Source organism: Rhamphochromis longiceps, linkage group LG5 (assembly GCF_057381845.1).
Source record: "Rhamphochromis longiceps isolate RC_006_pf linkage group LG5, R_longiceps_female_GT1.1, whole genome shotgun sequence".
NCBI lineage: Eukaryota > Metazoa > Chordata > Actinopteri > Cichliformes > Cichlidae > Rhamphochromis > Rhamphochromis longiceps.
Genome location: NC_140561.1, coordinates 15,543,337 through 15,558,421, shown reverse-complemented (window position 1 = coordinate 15,558,421; position 15,085 = coordinate 15,543,337). Strand labels below are relative to the sequence as shown.

Sequence of the window (15,085 nt, the reverse complement as noted above, 5' to 3'; positions counted from 1 at the left end):
AGCCAAAGGGGCCGCGGTTTGATTCACGCATTCATCCCAGGTGTGCGCATGAAAAAGTTCCGGCAGTCCTGCACGACTCCGTCACCCATTGTTGAGGAGGACAGTGCAAACGTACCGTCCAGCGGACTATCTTCACGTTACCAGCTAATAAGACGACTGTTACATTCATTATCGTAGTAACGAGATGCCTCCCCGTGCCAGCAGCACGCGAGGCCCTTTTGTGCATTTAACCCCGCACTTGCTCGCAGCAGAACCTGGATAACTCAGCCCACCTGGCAACGGGGAACACTTGCGACTTAAACAAGCCAACTACATCTACTGACCACCTGCGGAAAAAGCCCCCCTCCTCTTCGTCGTCGGGCTGGTCAGCCCTCCAGCGCTAGCATTGTGTGTTTACGCTAAAAGCACACACTCTGCTTTAATGTTGCCTCCGCGGCGAACGAACTTACCTAAATCATCCATGTTGGCCGGAAATGGTTCCAGTGCCGAGAACCGGATCGGTCCTCCTCTCCGACGATCGCAGCTGGACTGGAAGCCTCTAAATCGCCAAATCCCCGCTCTTACTGGACGCAGGGAAGTTTTCAAGTCCCCCTCCTGCTGCTGCTGCTCCTGCTCCAGTCGACGCGTCTTAAACACACTCACAGACACACACATACCCAGCTGCCCCCAGCAGTCCACATCCAGCCAGCCCACCCCCCCCAGCCTACAAGCCACAACACGCAGGGACCAGCGACATCTAGCGGCGGAGAGTGGTGTTGAAGGGACGCTACAGTAAAACTATATGGGACCCTAATAAGTCATATTGTTCCAGAGTTTCAATACTTTATGTAGTATAAAGGTATTAGATTTTATACATTCATAGAAGATTTAAATGTAGCTTTTTACATTTCTTTTGTTATTAATGTATTTTTTTATGTCAGCTAAATTTAGTTAGTTAATTCAATCTTTAATGTCGTACATTCTTGCTGATAGCAGTGTTTACAGTTAGCAGAGCAAGCTCACAATAAAACAGGGAAAAATTATAAAATTAAAATTACTAACCGGGCAAGCTAGAGATCCTCCTCAGCCTCACAATGCAAGGAGAGAGAAAGAGGAAGCTGACCGAGGTCTCTGGGGAAAATAAAACAGGGAGAGAGTCAGACATGTCAAAATAAATAAAATAATTAAATGGCTGAATGACTTAAATGAGGTGAGGCAATAAACGTGTTTTTTAAGACCACCTGTAGAACATAATAAGGTGGGCTCAGGTTTTGAGGACTCTGGGTGTGCAGCAGGTACTCTTTCTTGCGGAGAGGTTTTGTCAGAGTTGTTCATCTCCAAAGGAAGTAGGAGATGTGAAGGTGAGGAAGGAAAACGACAACCACAAGCCAGTGTTCCTCCTTTAAGAGTTTGGAATGACGAGGACTGTAGATTTTATTATTGATGATTTTATTATGTCTGCTTGCATGTTATATGCACTACTGTAAGTAGTTAGTCAAAATGCCTGTGTCTTCTGGGATTACATACGGACAGTGAAATAAGTTTTGACTCTATTTATTTATTTTTATAACTAAAAAACAGTAAAATTATAAAAGAAGAAATGTAGCTGTAATGTCGTGTAAAGAGTAATGTGCTAAAAGGCAACATCATTTTTAAATGGCCACATGGTGGCAGTAGCTTCACATTATCAGACCTTCATTAACTGGTCTCTGGCCTAAGCCCCACCATACACCCCCATGCCTCATTGATGCATACAAAAAATGACTCAAAGCAGCTTCTCAGCAGAGAAAGAGACTAATTGTGAGAAAAGATGGGAAAATATGGAGTATTTTAAATGGTAATTTATGGCTGGTGACTAAAGAGAAGCTTGCATGTAGAAGGAGACGACTGACAGAAGGTTTTTAGTAGTTATTAGGGATACTATGTTGCTATTTACATGCACTGCTACTGAGCTCTTGACGGTTATTTTTAAAGCCAGTTTCAGAAAACACGAGTTCCTGATTTCAGGATAAAGTGCTAGAGGGCTTAAGAAAACATTTCTTATAAATAACGAACTGATAACTTGTCACATGTGACGTTTGTGTTCTGTTACTTTGAAGAAAAGTCCATCTTAAAAGAAAAACACGTGAGAGAAGACTTTTTCTTGTGCGTTAACAAAGATTTTACCCTTACACTAGAAAACGAGGAGATAACTCAGACCACAGTCATTATCTGCACAGCTTAAGTCAGCTTTCTTTGAGCAGACGCACTCAGCACAAATCGACAGTTCTCACAGAAAATCCATCCATTATTTCTCAGAGGTGGAAATAGACTAAATGCCATTTAGGCACAGTGTTAAATCTCAATATAAACCTCTGTGAGAGAGTGTTAATTGCACCCTCAGCACACACTAAAACGCTTCCCCTGATAAATGATTGGTGTAACTTTCCTTTAATATTCCTGCAGGGAGTTACAGAATTACACTGTGTGTGTTCAGCAGTGAGATGATGGCTGGTTTTCATGGATTTTATGTCACGTGAACGTGCTGTTATTTTTCTTCTTTTAATCTTACTTCATGTAAGACAAAGGTTTGCTTTTGTTACCTGAGAGTTCAGAGTTAACGGGCCTGTAAAACCTGATTATGTATATTTTAGCATCATACTGTGTGTCATTCAGAATGACAATGTTTTCATAGTGGTGAAAGCAATCGGGACGCCCATTGCATGAACTAGGGGTGTGCAACTGTTGCAGTGTGTACTTGTGCTTTGAGAGGGAGTTTTACAGTGAATAACCACAGGCAGGAATGATTTTGTGTGTCGTTCAGTGATGCATGTGGATAATCTCAGTCTCTCACTGAATGTGGTCCTGTGACTGGCCAGCATGTTATGGAGTGGGTGGGAGGTTTGGTCCAGCATTGACCTTATCTTGATGAACATCCACCTCTCTCATACCACCTTAGGGCGAGCACAGCTCCATCCCCACAACGTAACTGGCCTTACAGATCAGTTTATTGAGTCCGTTGATCTTGATCAATAGTACTCTGGGCTTTCCAAGGTCTTTCAAAGTTTTTCTCTGTACTTTAGCTGCTTTTTCACTTATTTCCAGTCCAGTCCTTGTACCTGACCATTTTCAGAGGAACTGTTAGTATACATTATTGTTATTTTGTTAGCGACTTAAAAGTGACCTGTGAATCATTCAAGCTTAAAGCTACAGCTAACTCAAAGAATGAACCAGTGTTGTATCTACACATAACAGACAATTAGCAATGAAACAAATGCCATTGAATGATTTGTTATCATTTGTTACAAATTTGGCCAAAAATGCCAAAAAAAACAGTTTAACAGGCATGAAATAGTATTTTTGGCCAAAAATTTGATTCTTAAAGAGCTATTAGCTGAAAACTTTGCATATCTCAGCATAGTGTGCAGTGTGTCTTTAAAAATATACTACAACTACTACTACTAATAATAATAAGAAGGTGTAGTGGACAGCTTTGTTGCAGGCTATGAGCAAAACCATCTGCAGCCTAACATGGCAAAGACTAAGAAACTGGTTGTGGGCATGAGGAGGACAGGAACACAGTGGCCCCTGCTTCCATCCATATGTATTAAAAACACCTCAATGTTCACACTGACAAAAAGTTCATTAAAAGCTCTCTACAAAAAGTACTGAAGCCTTGAGGTCCTTTTGCATCTGCCAGACGATGCTCAGGATATTTTATGGGTCTGTGGTGGCCAGTCAGTGCCATCCACTATGCTGCAGTGTGTGGAGGCAGCAATCAATAGACTGAACAAACTGATCTGCAAGGCCAATGACACTGTGTGCGCGGAACCCGATTAACTGACAAAGGTTTCAGAAAAGAGGATGCTGCCCACGTTAAAGTCAGTATTGGACAACTCTTCACACCCTCTCCATCCTGTGATGGATCGCTACAGCAGCGCATTCAGTAAAAGAGATACGGGAAATCATCGCTACCTTTGGCCATGAAAGTTTACAACTCCTTGTTATGACACCTGGACTATTTTCAAATTTATATCTTGTCTGTAGGGTACATACTAGTGTTTTCATTTTGGAATATTTCCTTTAAATTTCAGATTTCACTCCAAGTGCTGTAGTTTTACTTCTTTTTTATGTCTTGATGCATGCTCAATCATCCAGGTAAGTAAACCCTAAAAGGTTGATTCTGCTCATCTGGATGTAACATTTTCAATGGGAGGAATATTTCGTCACTCATTCAAGTGACTTCTTCAGTCTCAGCTGACTGCAGGTTTCCCCAACCTTATACCTGAAACCAGCCCACTGAATGAACTGAGGTCAGTTCCTTGATCATTAATATGCAAATTGTCATGACCACTGATCAGCAGCTACTGATCAAAACCCATTGATCAAAGACCAAATATTTTTTATGCTTTCTATCTTTCATCTTTATATTTTCAGTGAGCATCTCTAACAACATTGTCTCAGTGGATTAAAAAAAGTATTCTGACTCCAATGACAATGATCACAAACACACCGCCTATGCAGCAAAAGCATATCTGGCCAAGAAAAAAAACAAAAAACACACACAATGAAACAGTATCAGTCATGGCCCCCAGAGCCCAGACCTCATCATTTTTGAAGCAGTGTGGCATCATCTTGTCAGTGAAGAGAACAAAAGGCATCCAACTTCCAAAGAAGAGCTTTGGATGTCGTTCTAGAAGCCCGGAGAACTATTCCCGAAGACTACTTAAAGAAATGACGAGAAAGCCTGTCTAAGAGAACTCAGGCCGTGTTGAAGAATAAAGTTGAACACATTAAATATTCACTTTCAAACTCAGTAAAATTGTACAAACTCTTTTTTTAAAAAGTACTTTCATAGAGTATTTCCATTTGTTTGCACACATTGTAAGAAAACATTACACCTATTTTCTATGAAAATGTACAGAAATGAGGCGTGGCTCAAGACTTTTGCCCACCAGTTTACATGTTAAACACAGTAACATGGGGTGATTTTTCTGGGCAGTCCTAAAACTACTGTCAGTCTCTCTGGCTCTGTCTTGCTCTCCATGCTGTCATGAGGGATACACTTGGCTGTTCAAACTCCAGCCTCTTCAGTATGTTCAGCAGCAGCCTGGTAACCTTTGTTTCTCATTTGTCCCTGGACCTGAGCAGCAAACACTCAGTCTTAGAGCTAGGTAGGATCTGCAAATTTAGGTGACAGGGATTTTGTCAGTAGTAATTTCTACCAGACAAAACTAAAAATTGAAAGAGAAATGCACGTTTTCCCTTCACTGACCACATGCTGCACTTGCAGACAGTTAAAACTGGAGCTGAAATAGCCAAGCCGATCCAAACACTCATCCCTCCCCACTCCCCACGTGTCTCGTCTCATCCACAGTATGAAGTATCCACGGTACTCCTGCCTGATGCTGTCAGAACTGGCTCCTCCCTGCCCTTAACACTTCAACTGGAACAATCAAGGATTTACACCCCCTGCTTAACCCTGCCAAGGTCTCAAGTCGGGTAAGGCGACGGTGGTGCGGATCACTCGATGGCATCCTTTTGTGAGCAACCTCCCCCCCAACTCCTCAGTATAGCATTACCCTCTTTACATCACCACAACACTAAAATAACAACAGGGCTTTGTCTTAGTAAAGCCCTTTGTCTCAGTAGCCAAACATTTCCATGCACATCCAACACACACCCAACTTTTTGCGCACACACAGACACTGATGCAGGCATGTTTTGGATTCTACAGGCTCACCAGCTGCACATGCTCGCTATTCTTAAGTACTCAGATGCACTACCTAACATGGATTTTAAGGAGTATCTGGTATAGTCATCTGTTCAGGCAGTAATTGTATGATCCTTGAATAGGTAATGACAATTCACTGGAAATCAGGCTTTATCGAGTCTGTACCATCTTCCCCACACTGGCATTCAATAATCTGAGCAAAAACAGCAGAATCATAGCTCTCGTAGCTTTAAAAATCTTTATTAGACTGTCAAGCAAAGACCTAACAAGTGGCTATGGTAAAAACAGGCATGTGGTTATTAGTATAGAAAATGATAAGGAAAAATAATTTAATCAGTCTCAGGTGAATGTGGGGGATATGCTGTGGATAAAGCAGAAAAAGAGCACGACACTTGATGATGTTTGATGCTGTAAACTTCCCATTTTTACAGGCTGGAAAAAGACTATTTGTCAGGATCCTCCCCCTGCTCTCGAGTGAGGACAATACAGAAGCAATGGTGTCATAAAAGCTGAGTAAATAGTCCACATTTCCTTTATGTGCAGTGAGTCAGTTTCAAGTCATAGCTGGGTACACAAACTGACTTTCTACTTCTCGAATGCATTTAAATGAAGGTTCACTCCTGGTCCTTCTCCTCTCCATGAGTAATGATGTGAACCAGGTTTTTGTAGTCCAGGTTTCCAGCCACATCCGGGGGGAAGGCAGCAAACATCTGCTCCATCTAAGCAACAGAAAGGGACACCACTTTTATCAGATGTTATCCCCACACAGCCCATAACCCAGTGTGCATAAAAAGGGTTTTAAGATGATTCACTCAGGGGTTTTTGTTTTTTTGCATGAAAATGTGTCTGACGTGGACGCAGGTGGTCGTCATGATGACGTTCATCCTTGTATTTTTTTTTTTCCAATTCAACTCACCCACACTCACAAAACTATTATAATGATGATAATTAGCATGGGCTGGGGGACTGCAATGTACCTCTTCAGCTGAGAATCTGTCGGCTTGTGTCGTTAGCATCTGTGTCACGCTGGAGAGGAGAAAAAAAGGTAGGGGGAAAAAAAACGCTGTAGAGATGACGAGACTTCTTTTCACAAGTGAATGAACTGTACAGGTCACAATGGTTTTTAATCATTGTGGAGCTGAGCTGTGTGAGGATGAATGACTGCAGTCAGACTGAGTCAAACTGTGAGCGGCAGCTTGCTCACTTGCAATAAATTTGCATATGCAAGCTGATGCCGCGTGACAAATGTGAGAAGCCACTTACTAGTCCTTCCTCAGGACCCCTTTACCCTCAGGGTCAAAGACTTTAAAAGCATTGAGGATGGTCTCTTCCGGATCGGCACCTGGGAACATCAAAACAGCACTGAGATACATTCGCATCAATGCTGTGTTCATGACTTAGATGTAGTTTTTACTGGCCGGCCAGTTTTTACCTTTCAGCTTCTCACCGAACATGGTGAGGAAGACGGTGAAGTTGATTGGGCCAGGAGCTTCTTTGAGCATGTCGTCGATCTCTTCTTGTTTCACATTCAGACGTCCTGCAGCACCAAAGAGTCAATGTAAACGCACGGCATGAGCGAAGATGAACACTTTGAGTGTTTCTTTGAATGGTGTCCACATACCTAAAGCAGCAAAAGTGTCCCTCAGATCGTTCTTGTCGATGAAGCCGTCTCTGTTCTGGTCCATGATGGTGAAGGCCTGAGATCAGAGCACAGGAAAAAAAAAAGCATCCAGAGTCACATCAAACAGTTTTATTTTTTTGGGTTCTCTTAAATTTTTGGTAGGCCATCTTTATATATGAACACTGTTTAGTATTTATAACGCGTTACCCTCCCCCCTCCCCTTGGATTTAGTCTGGCATCCTGGGCATGCCCTGCAGTTCATCTGCAGCCTAATCACTGATGACAAAGTCTGGATGTCTGGGCACCACTGTCCCTCATACCAGCATACCGCAAGCCTTACTGCTGTCAAGCCAGCAAGTGGGCAAACAGACAGGTGCGCATACTGCCACAATGAACAATGCAAGTAGAAAGACAAAGAAAGAAAGTGGAGACCTTTCTGTGTAATGCGTTGTGCAGTTTATTTTTTAATGCAGAAATGCCTGAACCTTGGTGAGCCGACTCGCATATTAATTCACCCGTTGCGATATTTCTCGGCAGTTCTCTGCCAAACGGAAATCCGTGAAATAGAAAGTGGTTTCAGCAGCATTCACCTCTTTGAATTCCTGGATCTGGGCCTGCTCAAACATGGAGAACACATTGGAGTTGGCTCCCTCTGCTGCCCTCTTCTTGGCTTTCTTGGGGGCCTTTTTTAGCACAAAGACAGGAGAGGTGAAGCAGAAACTACACGTTTGTTCAGATAAAACTGCATGTCAGAAGAGATGAATAAATAGGATTAAGCATCTTTGTAAGAAAAAGCAGTTTAAACAGCAAAACAGCTGCTGACAAACAATTAAATAAAAGTTATGTCATCTTTTCATCCCCCCCGCAAAAATGCTAAATATTTGTGCTTTTAAATGATATGCAGGTGAAAAACTGTTACTTATCTCATCAAAACAATTGCAGCATCCTCAAAGCCATAAGACACACCTCCCAACAAACACTGCACACACACACACACACACACACACACACACACACACACACACACACACACACACACACACACACACAGTACACAGACTTACCATGGCTGAGCAGCTGGGAGGTCAGACCAACAATGATGCCAGTGAACAATAGGGAGGCTGTGGGTGGCCTTTTGTAGCCCTCCGCCCTCCGCTCCAGTGGATGATATTTATAAACTATGCCCTCTTTAGGAAGTGACAGGTAAATGATGCTTCATACAGCATATACAGTATCGCATGCTCACACACTCTCATACATAGCCGCTCACCCTGTGGAGTCCTGATTGGCATTCGACAAAGAGAGTGGAATAACTGGTCTAGAATATCAAGAGCAGACTGAAGGTGAAAGCACTTAATCACTTTAAACAAGACTCTATCCACAGGGCATTGTCTTGTCTGTACGAACTACTGACTGCAATTGTTGTAAGTGAATGAGAGTGCTGTATAGTAAAAACAAAAGCAAGAGTGTGATCTGTCAATCTGTTGGTCCATAGTCTTTCCATAGACAGCATTATTTATAAAAGCAAAATGAAAGGAGAACATTGGACTAGCCTACCTAACTCGACCTCTGTGACACACCGATCTTTATGATAGCCACAGGTTAATCAAAAATGCATAAGTGATATGATTAGAGGTTTGTGTGACCGATAAACTTCTGCCCGCCTCTTTTGCAGTAGCACTGACAGGCTTGTGAGCCTTTACATTCAAAAAGTATTTAAGTACTGCAGAGAAATAAGAACATACTTCTTAAGATATACAATATAAACTGTATTTACCCAGTGGGAATGAATATAAAACAAATCAATTTGAGAATTTGAAATACCCAAAAGATGTAGAACTAAAACCTGATCTGTGAAAGATTACGTCAGTGTATTAGAGCAAAGCATTTGCAGATTGAATTCACTGTCTCTTTCTAACTCTGATCTGTGTGCCAATCATTTCTTGTTCCCCATCTGATTAAACGCATGAGAGTGCCTGAAAAAGCACCAGCTCATTATGTGTTATTTACTGACCTGTCAGGTCTGTGTTAGCGCCAACCTTTCTAACATGCTTCTTCACATAATATCTTTGGCTCTGCTTACCTTGGCCAGACAAAGCAGTGCATTACAGCATTGCTCTTACATTAAATCACTTAATTTATTCTATCAAGGTAATTCAAATTGATGATATTTATGGCAAAATGTCAGATTTTCAGGTTGTTTAGTGGGTTCTGGGTCCCTACAAATGGTTAACTTAATTTAATAGATAGATAGGAATTGAAAGAAGCCAGAGCATCAAGTGGCATCTTCAGTCTTCTTCACACTGTTGAGATTCATCACAGGGATTGCGGTACTAAGCTCATGGATGTCAACAGCTCTAGGTGAGACATACTGCGTGAGACACTGAACACGTCCTTACAATGTGTCTCTCAGCACCATTAACAAATCATCCCCCATCACTCGGAGCTCCCAGGTCAAGAAAAGTGACAGCGCGTGAAAATGAGCTGAATGAGCCGAGGTTGGGAGGTGAGTGGTCTAAATAAACTTAAAGCCTCCTCGCACTCGATCGTCTTACTGCTAAATAAATTGCGATGGACGAACCAGCAGCAGATGCCGTCTGTGTTGTCTCGCAGCGTGTACAGCGTGCATGCAGAGGACACAATTAGACGAGTTATTGTTAACCCAGGACGCAGATGCTATTGTTAAAAAAAAAAAAAAAAAAAAAAGGCTTCTTCTTCAGTTCCTCTCAGATCAAGCAGCCGCTGCAGCTACTGTGACTGGAATGGCAGGCTGAGCGCTGGGATCAGACACCTATAAATAGACGAAACCTTCTCCAACACAATGGATGTGGACAAATGGCCGTGTCACTGGCCGTCTTGAAACAGAGAGGGTAAATGCTTCAGAGGGGACTGTTTTATGATGCTTATCCACTCAGAGATAAGTTTAAATGTCTTTGTAAAGAGACACACAAGCACAACAGAAGGAGGCACAATCGAAGTGAAATGCAATGATTATAATATTTAATACTCTGTGACAAAATCTCTACAGGGAACGCTAATTAAACATTTGTTAGCAGACATCAATATCATATCCAGCGTTACAGCATTATGATTAAAGATCATGTGAATGAGAATACAAATTTAAAAGAATCTAAAAATAAAATCAAATACGATGGATAACCCTTTTGTACAGAGTCCTATAGAGAGAAGAAGACATGTGCAATTTAAAGCATTTGGTGCTTTGTTTTTGTTGTTGTTGAACATTGAGACCAACGAATCGGCTGTATTGGCTTTAAAATACATTCAGGAAGATTTTAACCATCTTAAAAATAATCATAGGGGACTTAAAGGCGAAGAAATCCTCCTAGTGAGCGCCTAACTGTTGACAGGCAAACTGGGCAAGTTAAAGTTTGGCATCTCGTTTGTTTACATTCAAAAAATACTGCTAAAATCCACAAAATATTCTATTTCTATACATCAGATCATGATGTACAGAAATGCATCCATCTTAGCCACGTGAACCGAATGAGCGTGGATGGACTTTAGCATTTGTTGTGATTGGACTGGATGTTTTAACTTGCCAAGAATTCCTTAAAGAAAGAAAAAAAAAAGTTATATAATATAGTTGTGTGAATTTACTGTGCAAATACATGAGAGTTTAAAGATAGAAAGTGTTATTCACGTGCTTTGTTTTTAAAAATGTAGATTAAAAATATAACCCAAATGAGGCAGAAGCAGAAGACAACACCCCGTTTCATTTTCGAGATATATATATATATCCATGCCATTAACGGATCAGGGAAAAGAAAAACAAAACAAAAAGATTTTTTCTTCATCTTCACTTTAAACAATTTTGGGTTATATACAACAGCAGGGGACATTGTACAAAAAGAAATGCTCAAGTACTATGTTTTAAGCTTCAAACATGATCTTTTTTCCCTCCCGTCGTTTAGGTCAGCACTGAGGTTTTGCCTTTGACAGATGGAAGTGCATACACAAGTTTGTTTGAGATACAATCACTCACTTGATAAAGGACGTTTGGACATTAAAAGAATACTCATCGGACATTCAAGAGGACACACTGTCACTTTTTTTTTTCCTTTAACAAAAATAGACACGGCTTATCCAGCCTTGAAATTCCTTCTTAATATATATAAAATTATGTCTCGTCTATTTACAGTCAGATAGCGTTCTGAAGATTTAGAAAGGTCCTGCTCCATTGCTGCTGGGGATTGTGGGTAGTGCAGTTTTAGTGTGTGGTTCTACAGAGTGTATTTTTTGGGAGGGATTATATATTAATTAATTTTGATTCAGTTTATTCATGCTTCAGCCGAGTCCGGTCAGCATTACTGACCAAGGACCGAGCTGAAAATGATTGTAATTAGCCAATAACGATTGTGTGTTAACATGTGAGCACAGGGCTGGAGCCAGAAGTGATACTCAGTGTCACAACAGGTGATCTGCTACACATTTGCCCTGATCTGTAGCTGCTGTAGACAGCACATGTGGAAATGAGCCACATGTGTTAATGGCATTTTGAATAAAATGACTAAATATATAGGCATCACTTGCTATGGCTGTGCTTATCCATTGTAGTTAATGCTGCTAGAGTTAAATGAAGCAAGCCAAACCCAGTAGTCTTAACTTGAGAACTCATCTCAGATTTTCTTTGTGGAAGAAGAAATTATATATAATTACTAATCCCTACTCGGAGTAGAGAACACATGCTCCAATGCATCGCAAAAAACCCTGCTCAGGTGGTTAATATGGCATTTTGTTGACCTTTATTTAAAACTATAACCTGATACTAATGACATCTCTTTATTTATCTGGTGCTCGCTACGTTCTGACAGCTACAGTTGTTTTCCTCCATGGGTTTTTCACTTTGGATATCGGGCAAAACAGATGTGTGGCAGTGTTTCATCATGAGTTGGTAACATTCTCACTGGTTCTCCGCTACATCTTCTCTCTTTTCAAACATGAACTTCTTCTTCCACAGCGGACACGAGGGTCTTTTGTCCTTCAAACAGATGACTGATCCCACACCTGTAGGGTAAAACCAACAACATGAAGTCAGGTTAATACACAGATTTTGAGTCAAAATGTACACTAACACAAGAGTTAGACTAAGGGTCCACAGCCTTGAAAGCTGGTCTTTCCATGTTAAGTACACCTGTAGTGTCATGAAAATCCACAGTATAAGCCAAAACTAAACAAATGTAAAAGACCACATGAACACTGCAAGACTATAAAGTCTGGGGAGAAATTTATACTCCTTAAAGGTCTGTAACAGTCCATCCTATAGTCATAGTATTTCACTCAAAACAAGATATCACAACCCACTACTGTCATAAAAGCAGCATAAGTGCATCACGAACCACTGAATCAACCGCCTGGATGGAAACGCCGAAGTTTTGTACTGAACCTTTTACCATACTCCAACAGTTTCCAATGTATGTCAATAAAACACAAAAATATTCAGCTAATTGCTAACAGTTATACATTAAGTTAATGTAATGCAGAATTTCTTGACAAACCTTGTTAACAGAGTTTATGGGTGTGCGTCCGGAGCCAGTATGAAGCCTTTGACGCTCTTCAAAACGTCCAGGGGATCTCTCCCTACGAACATCCATCATCCTGCCAGGGGAGCGGTCCATGCGAGGGTCGGCCATGGCCCTGCCTGGTGATCGCTCCAACCGGGGGTCTGCCATGGCTCGACCAGGCGAGCCCACTATCCGGCTTTCCAGCATTCTGCCAGGAGACTTCTCTCTCTCCAGTGGACGGCTTGGGGACTTGTCCCGCCGAAACTCTGTGCGAGCCTCTCTGTAACGGTGTGGTGTGCCTGGGTCTCCATGGACCAGAGGATTGGCTGCCAGCCTTTTAGAGATGTGCTCATTGTAGGAAGGAGGACCACGCTTGTTGGGACTGTCGGGAGGAACCAAGGTTAAAATAAAGAAGAAAAAAAAAAGGGAAAAAAGGAGCATTGGGCAAATGTTGGGCAATGTTTTTATTTGTCTCAGTTCTTGGACTTAGTTTGGCACTGTGGGACTCTGGTCACTCAGCAGATTTGGTGAGATTGATGGACTTGCAATTAAGCTGATTTAATAAGCTAATATATAAATACACAGCACTGCTATTTGTAATCAGAACAGACTGATCATATAAATTCAATTTGGTTTCCTAAATAAGAGTGGATTCTGTCACTGACAACAATTACTGTAGAACAAAGCTTTGACTTGCAAAGCACAGTCAGTAAGCGTCACGATGAGTAACAGACCAGTCATAAAAGGGAAGATGTCAGTCTTTATTCAAAAATTTCCTTTCTACATTTGACACAGAACTTTAAAAAGTAATTTAGGTAAAATAAAGAATGATGACGGCAACATTTTTTAAAATCTGCTACAGATAAAAAATGAACTCTTCTTCCTGCAAAAGACAAAATGATGGCATTACTCTCCTGTTTTTTTTTTTTTTTTTTTTTAACTAGTTCAAACATTTAAGCCAAACTTACGACCTATAGATGCCAACCTGTGCCCCTCAGTGCCAGCTAGGCCCAGTGACTCATTAACACCAGTGTACACAGAACAGAAGGATGGAGCGTGCTTAGAAATCTCCCTCTATGTACATCTCTGACCTACAAACCAGTTTCCAAATATTTGGGATGCTATGTATAAAGGTGACTGGCAGATGGTATTTAATGCTATTTGTGTGTCATTACCTGCGTCCAGAGCCACTACGCTGCAGATCTCCACCGTCTTGGCTTTGGACAAGGTTGCCCTTGCAGCAAATGACCCGAAGTTTGTTCTGATAGGATGAAGCCAGGTATATGGCTCCAGAGGAAATGGCGGGGCCAAGGTAGCGTGGGTTAGGGATATCCAGATGTGCGTATGAGTGAGGACTGGAAAAAGAGAAGAAAAATCAGCCATGGCAGAATTCGAAGTTGGAAAATAAAAAGAACTTGATAAACAATTTAAAAAAGCTGAGAACAATCTTACCCAAGAGCCGCATGTCCCTGAATCTCAATGACGTCCAGAGAGTTGAAGTAGGTCACAAATAGGTAAGGCTCTCTATAGGCTGAAATACAGAAATACAACTTGTTATTTTAAAAAACCTAAAAATCCTTAAATCACGAAAACTATTTTTGGGCTTTTTGGCCTTTATTTGAGAGAACAGTGAAGACCAGACAGGAAAGCAGGGAGAGAGTGAAGACGTGCAGCAAAAGGCCCAGAGTCAGACTCAAACCCAGGCCACTGCATTGCAGGATATGGTCACCTGCTCCACCTGGTGCCCAAAGAAACTACGCTTCTAGTAAACATGCAGATTTACACTTACCAAATGAGAGAGGCAGACGGCTCCATTTGATGTCCTCACTTCTACTTCTGCGGCCATATGCATCCACAAACACACCAAACTCTGCAAAAAATAAATACATAAACAAAATGAGTTATTTAAATTTAGCATAGAATATGTAACCAAAAAAGAAAACAATGACTTTAGAAATGCTTAGAGATCGCTTGTCAAATACAGATTCTAAGACAAACTGTTCCACAACTTTGTTTATCCACTAGTTTGGGGGTGTGTATACACATTCAACTGAGAGGGTTTGCCAGCAGAAGTAACTGTCTAACCATGGAAACAGAGCAGGTATTCATCCTTCTGTGGAGCCGTGGTGACCTGGATGATAGAGATGGGGAAGCTGTGGGAGGAAGCCGCGAAGACAGCTGACGCTAGCGTCACATCGTTTTTATCCAAGAACTCTGCAGAGAGAAATCATTAGTATCATTCAGCTTGTT

General features: G+C 41.4%; 3 protein-coding genes across 7 annotated transcripts in view; all 3 read right to left on the bottom strand.

Moving 5' to 3' along the window:
- LOC146669478 (paxillin-like) overlaps positions 1 to 654 on the bottom strand; it is a 34,732-nt gene extending 34,078 nt beyond the window's left edge. For both annotated transcript variants that reach the window (XM_085406096.1, XM_085406095.1), the window contains exon 1: positions 450 to 654. In XM_085406096.1, coding sequence (XP_085262222.1) covers positions 450 to 654 — 205 coding nt within the window. The remainder of the gene's footprint in view (positions 1 to 449) is intronic.
- Positions 655 to 5,921: 5,267 nt separating this feature from the next.
- Positions 5,922 to 8,434, bottom strand: myl2a (myosin, light chain 2a, regulatory, cardiac, slow). Its single transcript, XM_085407893.1, has 7 exons — positions 8,378 to 8,434; positions 7,904 to 7,996; positions 7,314 to 7,389; positions 7,125 to 7,229; positions 6,956 to 7,034; positions 6,670 to 6,718; positions 5,922 to 6,411 (listed from the first exon to the last, which is right to left on the bottom strand). The coding sequence occupies exons 1-7, from the start codon at positions 8,378 to 8,380 to the stop codon at positions 6,307 to 6,309; spliced, it is 510 nt and encodes a 169-aa protein (XP_085264019.1). The 5' UTR covers positions 8,381 to 8,434; the 3' UTR covers positions 5,922 to 6,306.
- Positions 8,435 to 11,277: 2,843 nt separating this feature from the next.
- cita (citron rho-interacting serine/threonine kinase a) overlaps positions 11,278 to 15,085 on the bottom strand; it is a 39,925-nt gene continuing 36,117 nt past the window's right edge. For all 4 annotated transcript variants that reach the window (XM_085406091.1, XM_085406093.1, XM_085406094.1 and 1 more), the window contains 6 exons: positions 14,921 to 15,049; positions 14,625 to 14,705; positions 14,288 to 14,366; positions 14,011 to 14,190; positions 12,830 to 13,217; positions 11,278 to 12,338 (listed from right to left, as the gene is read on the bottom strand). In XM_085406091.1, coding sequence (XP_085262217.1) covers positions 12,315 to 12,338; positions 12,830 to 13,217; positions 14,011 to 14,190; positions 14,288 to 14,366; positions 14,625 to 14,705; positions 14,921 to 15,049 — 881 coding nt within the window. In that variant the 3' untranslated portion in view covers positions 11,278 to 12,314. The remainder of the gene's footprint in view (positions 12,339 to 12,829; positions 13,218 to 14,010; positions 14,191 to 14,287; positions 14,367 to 14,624; positions 14,706 to 14,920; positions 15,050 to 15,085) is intronic.

Bases quoted from the DNA above. Each gene is read 5' to 3' on its own strand.
- myl2a (XM_085407893.1), bottom strand. The intron at 7,035-7,124 runs GTAAAAACTGGC...TGATGTTCCCAG, and splicing joins GTTCGGTGAGAAGCTGAAAG to GTGCCGATCCGGAAGAGACC. The intron at 6,719-6,955 runs GTAAGTGGCTTC...TCTCCTCTCCAG, and splicing joins GGGGTCCTGAGGAAGGACTA to CGTGACACAGATGCTAACGA.